A 13,287-nucleotide genomic window follows, 5' to 3' on the forward strand; every position below is an offset into this window, starting at 1 on the left:
TCGCTACATATTCGTCACCAGACCCACTTGCTCCAGGTCATCTACAAGTCCATGCTAGGTAAAGCTCCGCCTTATCTCAGTTCACTGGTCACGATGGCAACACCCACCCATAGCACGCGCTCCAGCAGGTGATCATCCCTAAAGCCAACACCTCATTTGGCCGCCTTTCCTTCCAGTTCTCTGCTGCCTGTGACTGGAACAAATTGCAAAAATCGCTGAAGTTGGAGACTTTTATTTCCCTCACCAACTTTAAACATCTGCTATCTGAGCTGTACATAGTCCATCTGTAAATAGCCCACCCAATTTACCTACCTCATCCCCATACTGTTTTTATTTATTTACTTTTCTGCTCTTTTGCACACCAGTATCTCTACTTGCACATGTTCATCTGATCATTTATCACTCCAGTGTTAATCTGCTAAATTGTAATTATTCGCCTACCTCCTCATGCCTTTTGCACACAATGGATATAGACTATTTTTTTCCTACTGTGTTATTCACTTGTTTATTGTTTACTCCATGTGTAACTCTGTGTTGTTGTCTGTTCACACTGCTATGCTTTATCTTGGCCAAGTCGCAGTTGTAAATGAGAACTTGTTCTCAACTAGCCTACCTGGTTAAATAAAGGTGGGAAGAAAAAATATATATAGGTTCAAAGTAGTGGAATGGGGTAGTGGATTTTTCATGAGTGTAGGGTTAGTTGGAACTGTATTTTTTTATTTGTATTATTTAAAAAAAATGTTTTGTGTGTGACTTTTTTCCGTTTTGTATGTCAAAGTTTAAATTATAGTCCAGTTGGGGGTGGTAATGCAATATGTTGGATGCCAACTGCCCTTAAACCCCAAAGAAGAAGAATGCCCTGGTATGTAGGGGATCTTGTTTCTGACAATTATTTTTGCCTGCTAGCTGCAACCTGGACTCATGGATAGACATAACATAGTAAATGTAAATATGTATGTTGTCCAATTGGTATGTATATATTTGTTGATGTTCATCATCCATTTCATATAATTTGTTACAAATTACAATTTGTTGTGACTGACGTTAACTAGGTGTCTAACGTTAGGGTTAATGTTAGAGTTAGGGGAAGGGTTAGCTAACACACTAAGTAAGTAGTGAAAAGTAGTAAGTAGTTGCAACATGTCTAAATAGCTCAAATGCTGCAGTTGTCCTTAATTACATTCAATATGTGTGTTACACGTAATGTACGTTATGTAACCATACCAAACATAACATATTTAATTTGATTGTCTCGGATTTACATTTAGCCTATTATGTTACGTCTAGTCTATTAGACCAGTCTGCTACATTAGATTAATTTGATCATGCCACACTTCATTCATACAGGAAGCTCCGTTTGACGAAGGAGGAGACAGGAGACATTTGATTGGTTAAACCACACGGTTCACGTGAAGACTCAACTGCTGGGGGCGCGACTCACGAGTAGTATCTCATTAAATAGCCCTTGGATGTCTTGAGAGAACATTCACATGAGCCGTCGAAAGGGTTGATACTGTAACAACGTTTAGAATGGAAACAACTGGGAGGTGATATTCAGTGTGTTTATTCTCTGTTCTTCAAGCCAATTACAGATGAACTTTATTAGAGTGATTTTGGCGTGAATATTCCGTAAGTAACCTACGCTTATTCTTATTTTTTTTCTTCACAAATTAGGGCTACTTCGAATGAAATGTGTTTGTCCATGTGTTTAGTTTTTATAGCTCGTTAACTGGGTCGTTCTACGAAAACAGTGGCTTTCCTGTCCCACAAGTGTTTGACTGACAATGTTTTTTTGTTTAAATTGAAGTGTTTTAAGTTAAATTACAAACACTTTTATTTGTGTTGTAGAACAGGATCAGTAGCATTAAATTGGATAATCTCTGGGGTCATGAGTTGGTCTAGAGACACTTTGTTTAAAAAAAAAAATGTTTATCTTTAAATGTCATACAGAAGTAATTAGCTTTATTTAGTTGACTACTTAACTATTACTAATGTAAAATAATTTCAGGGAATAGCTGCCTCAATTCCATATCACTGATGTTCGCATACCCTTTTTTTAATAAAAAAAATAATTTAAAAAATCAACATCCTTTCAACTTTTTCCTGGGTCAAATGTTCATTGGAGGCAGGGCCATTTTTAAATTATTTTTAAGCACATCGTAGGTGTGCGTTCTAGAAATTTGGTCATTTCATGCAAGGCCTTAAGATGTGTCAGTGGTTTTATAGTCAGGGCAAAGTACATTTTAATTGATCAAATCATGATTAAGTGAATTTATTTACATTTTAAGAATTGTGGTTCAAGCTACTATGGGTGCCATTTTAGCTATGCGTCTTGTCTGCAGATTTGTCACAGTCACTGGTGTTTATAGTGTTACCTTCACTGGTGTTACACTAACTTTACACATGCCTATTTTTAAAGTAAGTTAATACTAATCAAGACGGCTTCTTAATGTATGCTACATCCTAAACTTCCATAGTGTAGTTTGGGTTTTAATCATCTCAGAAACTTAAAAAAATGTAAACCTTAAGTGTCAGATGCTCATTCTGGTTATGTCTGTCCATGACATTAGGGTTTTAACAGTATCATTATAGATTGAGTATTACATTTGGTGTTTTTCTTGTTCACAGATATCACTCTGGTCTTTGCTAGAGCAACTTTTAGCTCTACTCCATACAACGTCCAGTCTGAGAATGAACTGTACACAGTAAGTGTTCACTAATCCATTGGATCTCACCAACACATTTGTAGATGTGATATATTTTTTTGGGGGGGGATGCATCCCCATTTCTCAACATAATTTTCTCCTTCCATCTTCAGAGTGCTTCATTCGTTTGTCGGCCACTCCATACCCCAGCAGTCTGCCATGCCAGTGGACCTCGCCATGCGACTGTGCCTGAGCCAGAGCCTGCCCCTCTGTCGTCTACAGGGTGTGTCCCCTCTGAAGGTCCTGAGACCTCACCTTCACACCAGAGACTACCGGTCTCCCAGAGCCAGCCTTCACACTGCTGCGCCGCACTCCTCATCTTCATCCTCCTCCTCCCCAGAGCGGTCTGAGACTAAGAGCTGTGTGCGCAGGAGCAGTGCCAGCCCTAAGAATAATAATAATATATAATATATGCCATTTAGCAGACGCTTTTATCCAAAGCGACTTACAGTCATGTGTGCATACATTCTACGTATGGGTGGTCCCGGGGATCGAACCCACTACCCTGGCGTTACAAGCGCCATGCTCTACCAACTGAGCTACAGAAGGACCACAAGAAGAAGCGTGTAGTGTTTGCTGATACTAAGGGGCTGTCTCTCACTGCAGTGCGACTATATATCCCAGACAACTCCTTTTCCACGACCCAGAGGGCTGACTCTTCTTCCCCCTCTACCTCCTCCTCCCCTCCTATCAGACCGCAGGGCCTGTGGCCGGGTCCTGCCGGTGGGAAGCAGCAGCTCTTGAGATTAAGTCTGGCCTTCCCGCAACCCATGGCAGACTTCAAGACCTTCCAAGCCCGCCTGCAGGAGGTCCTGGTGCAGCTGGAGAGCTGCAGTGTGACTGAGCGATCACTGAGTGGCACTGTGCGTGTCTGCAATGTCAGCTTTGAGAAGACTGTGTACGTGCGAGTAACCTTTGACTCGTGGCAAAGCCACCAGGACATCCCCTGTTCTTACCTGCAGCAGCGCTACGGGGCCACTGAGACTGACATGTTTGCCTTTGATGTCCCCCTCCCCCAAAACCTGGATCCCAGCGAGCGCCTGGAGTTCTGTGTGTTGTTCCGGCCAGGGAGCGGGGCCGCGCTGCGTTGGGACAACAACGGGGGACAGAACTACTGTGTGTGTGTAGAGCCTGAGGGGGCTGGGTATAGTAAAGCCCCGGTACTGCGCCGCATCACCACTCCCCGCTCCCTCCAACGTCCCCCCTCATGGCCAAGGAGTGGGGGTACCAGCCTGAAGAGCCCCCTTTACCCTGAACTCTCCCACCCCTCAGAAGCCTTCATCAGCCAGAGTTTAGGGTGACTGGATAACTGTCACTTTCTGGTAGAGTGAACTCTCCCTAGTTTGGTCAGGAAGCGAGCCAGCCTTGCCATTTCTGATTCAGGTGTGGATCTAAGTAGCTGTCTCAACTGCCAGCTGGGAAATCTGTTGCTTAGAAAATGTGCAATGATTTTAATCTTGATTGAGGAAGTGACTCATTGAATTGACTGTTAAAATGGAATGACCCCATCTGATGGGAGAGGTTAGGAGGACTACAATGTGTTCCTTTGTAGTGGCCCTTAACGTCCACGGCTCATCTGGGCCCCAACTAATGTGAAATTGATTTGCACCATTGTATTTCTTACAGAATATAGTCCTGTGTTACTTTATTTTTTTTACCCATTTCAGTGGGTGAGTTTCCCAGCACCAAGATCATAAGTTATTATTTTAGTGGATCTAAGCTTCTGGGAAACGTCCAGAGGTTTTTGTTTCTAGGTGTATATGATGGACTAATTGTACAAACTCAATGCCCTCCCACTGAGGCTGGATGTTCTTTATAACTGCCATGCAGACTCCAACTTCAGCCACCCTGACTGGCCTTTGAACAAATGTAATATGTGCTTTGAGTTTTTATTAAACATTTGATAATAATATTAAGTTCTCATTCTAGTACTTGCACATATCAAATTGTAATTACTTTGCCACTACGGCTGATTTTTATTGCCTCCCTCCTTACTTAATTTGAACACAGATGTTCTAGTGTTATTGACTGTACGTTTGTTTGTAATAGTTTTTGTCGCTTTGCGTTATAATATAATATATGCCATTTAGCAGACGCTTTTATCCAAAGCGACTTACAGTCATGTGTGCATACATTCTACGTATGGGTGGTCCCGGGAATCGAACCCACTACCCTGGCGTTACAAGCACCATGCTCTACCAACTGAGCTACGGAAGGACCACACTTGGCCAGGTCGCAGTTGTAAATGAGAACTTGTTCTCAACTGGCCTGCCTGGTTAAATAAAGGTGAAGTAAATAAATTCTGACTTTATGGATAGCTAAACAGACAACATACCACCCTCCAGTTTCCTATACTAGTTATCAGAAGACCTCTAAGCTAACCCCTACAATAAGCATGTATACCAAAATGAGCAACGCAAATGAGCCTACTTTGACAAATGTGGATGGAATCTTGCGCATTCTTTCTGTTGTCACATGAATGGAACGCAGTAGGAGCAGGATTTTGTCCAAAGCCGATTTTTTTTTTTTTAATTTTTTTTTTAACAGCAGCGTTTTAAAACTAATCAAGCTTAAGTCTTAAAGGGGGGAACATTAAAGTATTAGAACATGAAGGACAAACCATACGGCATCAATACACTATCAACGTATCAGTCTTTCTGCAACAGAGCCATCCTTGTATGCGTGATAGTGATAATATCCATTTCCTTTTTCTTGATCACAATCTTGTGAAATCCAAACCCTACAAGATGTTCCCCAATAGCTGTCCCTCAATCATTTCAGACCCCTCCCACCCCCCCAGAAAAAAAGACAATTAATTCCATTCCCCACCCCCAAGAACCCTGAACTAAAAAGGATTGACAAACAATGTAAAACAAAATGTAAAACAGGACCTCAAGGACAACTGAAATCATAACAGCAATGCCAACTGTATATGTTTGTGTGCATGTCTGGCACTATTACATGTGTGTTCTTGTATGTGTTTATTTGAATGAGAGTGTGTATATGCATGTGTACAAACACCTGCACGGCATCAGCCTCAGGCAAACCGGCATTAGTTGTAAAAACACTTCCACTTAATGTGTTCAAATGTACTTTTGTGTTTTATTTAGACTTTTTTTCCCCTTGATCTTTTGACCATCATTCTCTCTCTCACAGCAACTCCACTCCCACTTGTCTCCAATTCCACATACCAACCCTCAGCTTCCCTCGGCCCATCCCATCTCTCAGCTTCCCTCAGCCCATCCCATCTCTCAGCTTCCCTCAGCCCATCCCATCTCTCAGCTTCCCTCAGCCCATCCCATCTCTCAGCTTCCCTCAGCCCATCCCATCTCTCAGCTTCCCTCAGCCCATCCCATCTCTCAGCTTCCCTCAGCCCATCCCATCTCTCAGCTTCCCTCAGCCCATCCCATCTCTCAGCTTCCCTCAGCCCATCCCATCTCTCAGCTTCCCTCAGCCCATCCCATCTCTCAGCTTCCCTCAGCCCATCCCATCCCTCAGCCCATCCCATCTCTCAGCTTCCCTCAGCCCATCCCATCCCTCAGCCCATCCCATCTCTCAGCTTCCCTCAGCCCATCCCATCTCTCAGCTTCCCTCAGCCCATCCCATCTCTCAGCTTCCCTCAGCCCATCCCATCTCTCTCTCAGCTTCCCTCAGCCCATCCCATCTCTCTCTCAGCTTCCCTCAGCCCATCCCATCTCTCTCTCAGCTTCCCTCAGCCCATCCCATCTCTCTCTCAGCTTCCCTCAGCCCATCCCATCTCTCTCTCAGCTTCCCTCAGCCCATCCCATCTCTCTCTCAGCTTCCCTCAGCCCATCCCATCTCTCTCTCAGCTTCCCTCAGCCCATCCCATCTCTCTCTCAGCTTCCCTCAGCCCATCCCATCTCTCTCTCAGCTTCCCTCAGCCCATCCCATCTCTCTCTCAGCTTCCCTCAGCCCATCCCATCTCTCTCTCAGCTTCCCTCAGCCCATCCCATCTCTCTCTCAGCTTCCCTCAGCCCATCTCTCTCTCAGCTTCCCTCAGCCCATCCCTCTCTCAGCTTCCCTCAGCCCATCCCATCTCTCTCTCAGCTTCCCTCAGCCCATCCCATCTCTCTCTCAGCTTCCCTCAGCCCATCCCATCTCTCTCTCAGCTTCCCTCAGCCCATCCCATCTCTCTCTGCGCTTCCCTCAGCCCATCCCATCTCTCTCTGCGCTTCCCTCAGCCCATCCCATCTCTCTCTGCGCTTCCCTCAGCCCATCCCATCTCTCTCTGCGCTTCCCTCAGCCCATCCCATCTCTCTCTGCGCTTCCCTCAGCCCATCCCATCTCTCTCTGCTGGGACACCCACTTTGTGTTTCACATATCTTTCAACTATGCTATGATGTTTAACGTACAATTTCAATCTATCTAATCGAATAGAATCTACAGATTGAGTGTTGAAGATAAATACTTTTACTAAGAGTATTAGTATATTAGTAATTGACTGACCCGGTCTCCCCAGATCTCCTAACAGTACTATTTCTAGGATCAATTTTAGATCAATGATATGCATTTTCAGCCATTCCTGAGACCAGAAACGGGCTACCTGAGGGCAATACCAAAATAAATGGTCTATTGATTCTGTATACTCACAACAAAATCTGCAGAGCTTCGATGATTTTATGCCCCAAATATTCAACATTTTGTTGGTGGCAAGGATTCTATATAATTTTAGCTGAAAATCACAGTCTTGAATCTTGCGTTGTTTAATATATCAACTCATACACCCTGTACCATGGAATCGGTACATCAAAAATCTCTTCCCAACTATTTTGCAATCTGTATGGCACAGTTGTCAACATCCTAACTAATTACGCTTTTGAGTTGTGTCCACATTAGTATATAAGTCAGGTGTGTAGTTTGCTCATGCTTCCACTACCGAACACTATCTAAAAGCTTGTTATTGCGCTCTACATCAACAAGGCTCAGATTTCCCTGGGTGTCTTCCTATCTGCCACATCATGCATTCCAAACAGCCTATGTCAATGGATGTTCTGGGTGTAGGAGTGATACAATGGCATGCCTCCACATGAGCCACCTTGACTGACACGCCCAACTACCTGCAGTACTGTTGGGTAATGCTGTAGAGCCTCCGGCAACGTGAACATCAGCTCACTTGGGCGGTAGAAGCACAGCAAGTGGTTTGTTACCATGGCAGCATTGGAGCATGTGTTTGTTTACATGCTAGGGTGGAGTCACCATGTGTTCGGAATAGAGAGTGATGTGAGTCTGCTTTCATTTGTCTCTTACCCCCCCCAGGACTATAATGTCCTTGGACTAAAGATGTTGTGAATTGTTCCAGGTAGATAGGTCAGCCTGAAACTAGTGTGTGAATCTCACATTGTATGGTCATCATGAAAGGTGATGCCATGTGTCATGACCCCTCCCCACAAAACATAAACATGATAGTTCTCTATTTCTAAATACAAGTCAAAAGGCAGCATGTGTCCGCTATTGTATGTTCTGACGAGCATGGACTTGGAGCATTTCATATTATTCTGTATGTATATCTGAGACGCTCCATTTAGTATGATATATGTTTCGTATTGTATGTATTCATTTGTGGATATCCATCAGCCATTTCGTATGATATGTTACAAATTTGCGAAACGTACTATATGTTAGGAATTTGCTAAATGTATGATATGTTACAAATTTTAGCTAGCTGGCAAATGTTAGCTTGGCTAGGGGTTAAGTTTAGGAGTTTAGTTAAATGGTTAGGGGAAGAGTTAGCTAAATGCAAAGTAACTAAAAGTAGTAAGTAGTTAAAGTTGCTAAAATTGTAAAGTTGTCTGTGGGCCTCCCGAGTGACACAGCGGTCTAAGGCACTGCATCACAGTGGCATCACTACAGACCTGGGTTTGATCCCGGGCTGTGTCGGAGAGAACCATGAGGGGGTACACAATTGGCCCAGTTGTCTGTGATGAGATTTGAACTTGTGTTGTATTTTCCCACCCATCCACCTCGACCAATCACCCCACTAGATTTTGCCTTAAGGTAACCATCTGTCTTACGTAACCAAACATAACATACAGGTATCATACTAATATGAGAGTCCTGGGTTTACATTTACTGTGTTATGTCTGACGTCTGAGACCAGGCTGTTCTGGCAGGCTGGTACAGGTAGGCCTACATGTTGTGGAATGTTCCAAGTTCCAACCTCACAATGAAACGGCACATGCTGTTCCAAAGAACAGAAACACTACATATTACCCAATAACTATGCCAAGTTAAAATGTCTGGACATGTGTAAAGCTCTCCCAATGAAATGTCAGTCGGTGGTCTTTTTCTAAAATGCAGGCCAGTAATTTGCCGCCAACCAGTCTGCTTCACAGTGCCATTCTGAAAGCTCCCCTGTTGAGTCTAGTGTTGTCCCACCTGAATGCTTCTAACATTTAGGAACCACTCGCTAAACAGAGGGTTTATGTTGCTGTGTGAAGTGTTTTTGTCGCTTATTGCTGCCGCTCTTCACCATGACAAGAGGAAGAGGGGGAACACTCTTTTGTCTGTGAGCTCTTTTGTCAGCAGCACACCTGAGATGGGCCTGAGCAGACAAACAGAGAACTGGTAACATTGCGTTCCACAGTTTGGCAGGTGTTAAAATATGTTGTGCATGTTCCTCTCAAAGTGGAGGACTTGTCACTAGGACATATGAAAACATTGGTTCCCTCTACTGGGGGTTTGAATGTTGGCCTGCATAGTACAATATTTGGGCCCTGTTTGAATTATAATCTCTTTGGCTCCCTCTTTCTTTACTTCCATAGTGGACAGTTATCCAAATAGAGAGACAGTGACACTAGTGCGAGTTTCTCAATCTTTATTAAGTTTCATCTGTTACTTAGTTTATCATCCACACAATCTCAAATATAAATAAATCCAAGAGTAGAGTAGAACAAAGTGTGTTACTGGCTGGTAGGTCGCGAGTTACTGGCTGGTAGGAGCGAGTTACTGGCTGGTAGGAGCGAGTTTCTGGCTGGTAGGTCACAACCAGATATAGTACACAACAGGTAACATCAAAAGCTGACAACCAAATAGATTCAGTTAAAAAGTAATGACTTGAAAAAATAAGGTGGTTTTAGTGGGGGAAAGCAATTGAACAAGGAGCTACCTGGAGCACTGAAGGAGCAGTGGTGGAAAAAGTACTAAATTGTCATACTTGAGTAAAAGTAAAGATACCAGAAAATGACTCTAGTGAAATAATACTTGAGTAAAAGTCTAAAAGTATTTGGTTTTAAATATACTTAAGTATCAAAAGTAAATGGAATTGCTAAAATGTACTTACTGTAGGTATCAAAAGTAAAAGTATAAACCATTTCAAATTCCTTATATAAAGCAAACCTGTATTTATATTTTATTTTTTTACAGATAGCCAGGGGCACCCTCCAACACTCAGACATAATTTAAAAATCAAGCATTTGTGTTTAGTGAGTCTGCCAGATCAGAGGCAGTAGGGATGACCAGGGATGTTCTCTTGATAAGTGTCTGAAATGGACCATTTTCCTGTCAATATGTAACAAGCACTGTTGGGTGTCAGGGAAAATGTATGGAGTAAAAAGTACATTATTTTTTTTTAGGAATGTAGTGAAGTAAAAGTTGGCAAAAATATAAATAGTAAAGTATAGATACCTGAAAAAAACTTATTTAGTATTACTTTAAAGTATTTTCACTTAAGTAATTTACACCACTGTGAAGGAGCTATCTGAACTATGTTGTGTGATATCCAGCAGGAGCAGGGTCCTCTGTAGGCCTTATTTCCTGTCACACTCGCAGATGAACCTCTCACAACCGTCATTGTTGCCTGAGAATGTGAGAGAAAGAACAATAAGGAGGGTAGAGAAAGAGAGTGACATGGAAAGAGCAAGGTAAAGAGTTTGATGAATACCATGAGCAGTACTATAAATAATGCAGTACATTGCTAATCATTGTCGTGAATAAGGTGAGAGGTGAGGGGACTCTTTGGAGCATCAAGTGACCTTTCTGAGGCTCTGGTCACAGTCATGGGCATAGGACTCGGTGTAAGTATTGTCAATGATGGCCCATCATTCATTGTGTTGCATGGCATCGTTGTGCTGTAGCACTTGCCATGGACCTCACAGCACCTGTTGGATGATACCATAGGACACACTAACTCTGAGACAATATCATAATAACACACACTGGCAACACTTTCGTCAGTACCTTGGTGGCAGCAATTAGTAACAAAGAAACAACACTTTAAAGCAAAACCTTCATTGATGTCAAGTCAACACAGATTCATTAGTGGTTGGGATAGAATGTGTGTGGACTGGAATGGTTTTAACCCTATCGCCATATTCCCAACCCTTGTCCCTTGACCCTTAACCCCTGACCTGTCCAGATCGTCCACAGGGGACCAGAGCCTCACTTGCCACAGTAGCATCTGTAGTCAGTGTAGTCCAAGATGGGCCAACTATCAGGCATGGTGCAGGGGATCATGTCTCTGAACTGCCACAGGGCCCTGTTGTTAAGGTTGGTTGCCTGGGCTGTAAGAAAGATAATAAAGGATGGGTCAGATCAGATTAATATAAATATTAAGATTTGAACCCTTTACTTGTTTTCTTCATCCATTGAATACATTTAACATATTCACAAATATTGGATAATGCTAACGAGGATGATGATAATGATCGAGACTTATGCATGACAAAATGCAATTGAAACTGTTGCAGGTAAACGTTCCCGATTATAATTAGATCGTGTGAAGCTGCTGGTCACCAACAGAGAGGCCCAAAGCCACAAGGAAAACTGCTTGAAGGGTGTTCATGTTGTCAGCCAATGAGAAGTGAAGTTCTGGACCTACAGTAAATCTCTGAAATAGGGTCTACTTATATTACTTGTAACTCAGCGACCTTGAGGCTCTTTCCAAGACAAACCAGTAGTAGACATTGTGGCAGATACTGTTTACAGGAGAACATGCAGCCCCTCTTTCCAGACACATATGTTCATGTCTGAGATTGAGATTTTAGTCATTTAGCAGACGCTCTTATGCAGAGCGATTGGGGTTAAGTGCCTTACTTCCAGCCGCACCTGAGATCGCAGGAGAACATACAGTCCAGTCCAGACAGACACAACTGAGCTTGTCTTGTCTCAAATAAGCTAAGAGAAATTACAGTCCATCATTACTTTAAGATATGAAGGTCAGTCAATCCGGAAAATTTAAAGAACTTTGAAATTTTCTTCAAGTGCAGTCGCAAAAACCATCAAGCGCTATGATGAAATTGGCTCTCATGAGAACCGCCACAGGAAAGGAAGACCCAGAGTTACCTCTGCTGCAGAGGATAAGTTAATTAGAGTTAACTGCACCTCAGATTGCAGCCCAAATAAATTATTCACAGAGTTCAAGTAACAGACACATCTTAACATCAACTGTTTAGAGGAGACTGTGTGAATCACGCCCCCATGGTCAAATTGCTGAAAAGAAACCACTACTAAAGGACACAAATGAGAATAATAGACTTTCTTGGGCCAAGAAACACAAGCAATGGTCATTAGACTGATGGAAATCTACAAAACACCAGTTTCAATGTCAACAGTGAATAGTTCCTCTGTCCAGTGTCTGTGTTCTTTTGCCCATCTTAATGTTTTCTTTGCAACTCTGCCTAGAAGGCCAGCATCCCAGAGTCGCCTCTTCACTGTTGACATTGAGACTGTTTTGTGAGTACTATTTAATGAAGCTGCCAGGTGAGGACTTGTGAGGCGTCTGTTTCTCAAACTAGACACTCTAATGTACTTGACCTCCTGCTCTGTTGTGCACCGGGGCCTCCCACTCATCTTTCTATTCTGGTTAGGGCCAGTTTGCGCTGTTCTGTGAAGGGAGTAGAACACAGCGTTGTACGTTATCTTCAGTTTCTTGACAATTTCTCACATGGAATAGCCTTCATTTCACAGAACAAGAATAGACGGGTGAGTTTCAGAAGAAAGTTATTTGTTTCTGGCCATTTTGAGCCATTAATCGAACCCACAAATGCTGATGCTCCAGATACTCCACTAATCTAAAGAATGACTCCAACCTCTGACTTCCATGGTATACACACACACTCTGGACTCCGACATTGCTCATCTTAATATTTCTTAATTCCATTATTTTACTTTTTAGATTTCTGTGTATTGTTAGATTTTTCTGCACTGTTGGAGCTAGGAACACAAGTATTTCGCTACACCCGCAATAACATCTGCTAAATATGGGTATGCGACCAATCAAATTTGATTTGATTGATATACATTTATTCGAAAAGTAATGTACAAGATACAGTACAGTAGTGTTAGTGAATTTATAGTGTCCCAGACTCAGGCGGATGTGTTCCCAGAATAGCTTTGAGATAACATGGCATGACACAACGAACAGACACACTACTAGATAAGAAGACAAGGTAACACTGTTGAATTTCCACCAATTGGGTGAGTGTTTGGAAACATATGACAACTTTCACTGCAATTGAGCTCAGGGCAAACCAAAAAGAGTCACATTACTAGTTGTCCAAATGCTGTTTTTTTTTAAAGTTGATGCAACAATACATCACACATTTATACTCATCTAGATGAAACA

At 42.7% G+C, this 13,287-nt stretch overlaps 1 protein-coding gene and 1 pseudogene across 1 annotated transcript; one reads left to right on the plus strand and one right to left on the minus strand.

Moving 5' to 3' along the window:
* Positions 1 to 1,398: 1,398 nt before the first annotated feature.
* On the plus strand, positions 1,399 to 4,617 carry LOC118387602 (protein phosphatase 1 regulatory subunit 3C-B-like). The gene is made up of 4 exons (XM_035776135.2): positions 1,399 to 1,629; positions 2,629 to 2,705; positions 2,819 to 3,092; positions 3,260 to 4,617. The coding sequence occupies exons 2-4, from the start codon at positions 2,692 to 2,694 to the stop codon at positions 4,004 to 4,006; spliced, it is 1,035 nt and encodes a 344-aa protein (XP_035632028.1). The 5' UTR covers positions 1,399 to 1,629; positions 2,629 to 2,691; the 3' UTR covers positions 4,007 to 4,617.
* A 5,854-nt stretch (positions 4,618 to 10,471) lies between these two features.
* On the minus strand, positions 10,472 to 11,505 carry LOC118388004 (phospholipase A2, major isoenzyme-like; annotated as a pseudogene).
* Between the last annotated feature and the right edge of the window lie 1,782 nt (positions 11,506 to 13,287).

Source organism: Oncorhynchus keta, chromosome 9, assembly GCF_023373465.1.
Source record: "Oncorhynchus keta strain PuntledgeMale-10-30-2019 chromosome 9, Oket_V2, whole genome shotgun sequence".
NCBI lineage: Eukaryota > Metazoa > Chordata > Actinopteri > Salmoniformes > Salmonidae > Oncorhynchus > Oncorhynchus keta.

What these genes read in the sequence shown, in the direction of transcription:
- LOC118387602 (XM_035776135.2), top strand. An exon ending in GCAGGAGCAGTGCCAGCCCT is followed by an intron (nt 3,093 to 3,259) that starts AAGAATAATAAT and finishes CAGAAGGACCAC; the next exon opens with AAGAAGAAGCGTGTAGTGTT.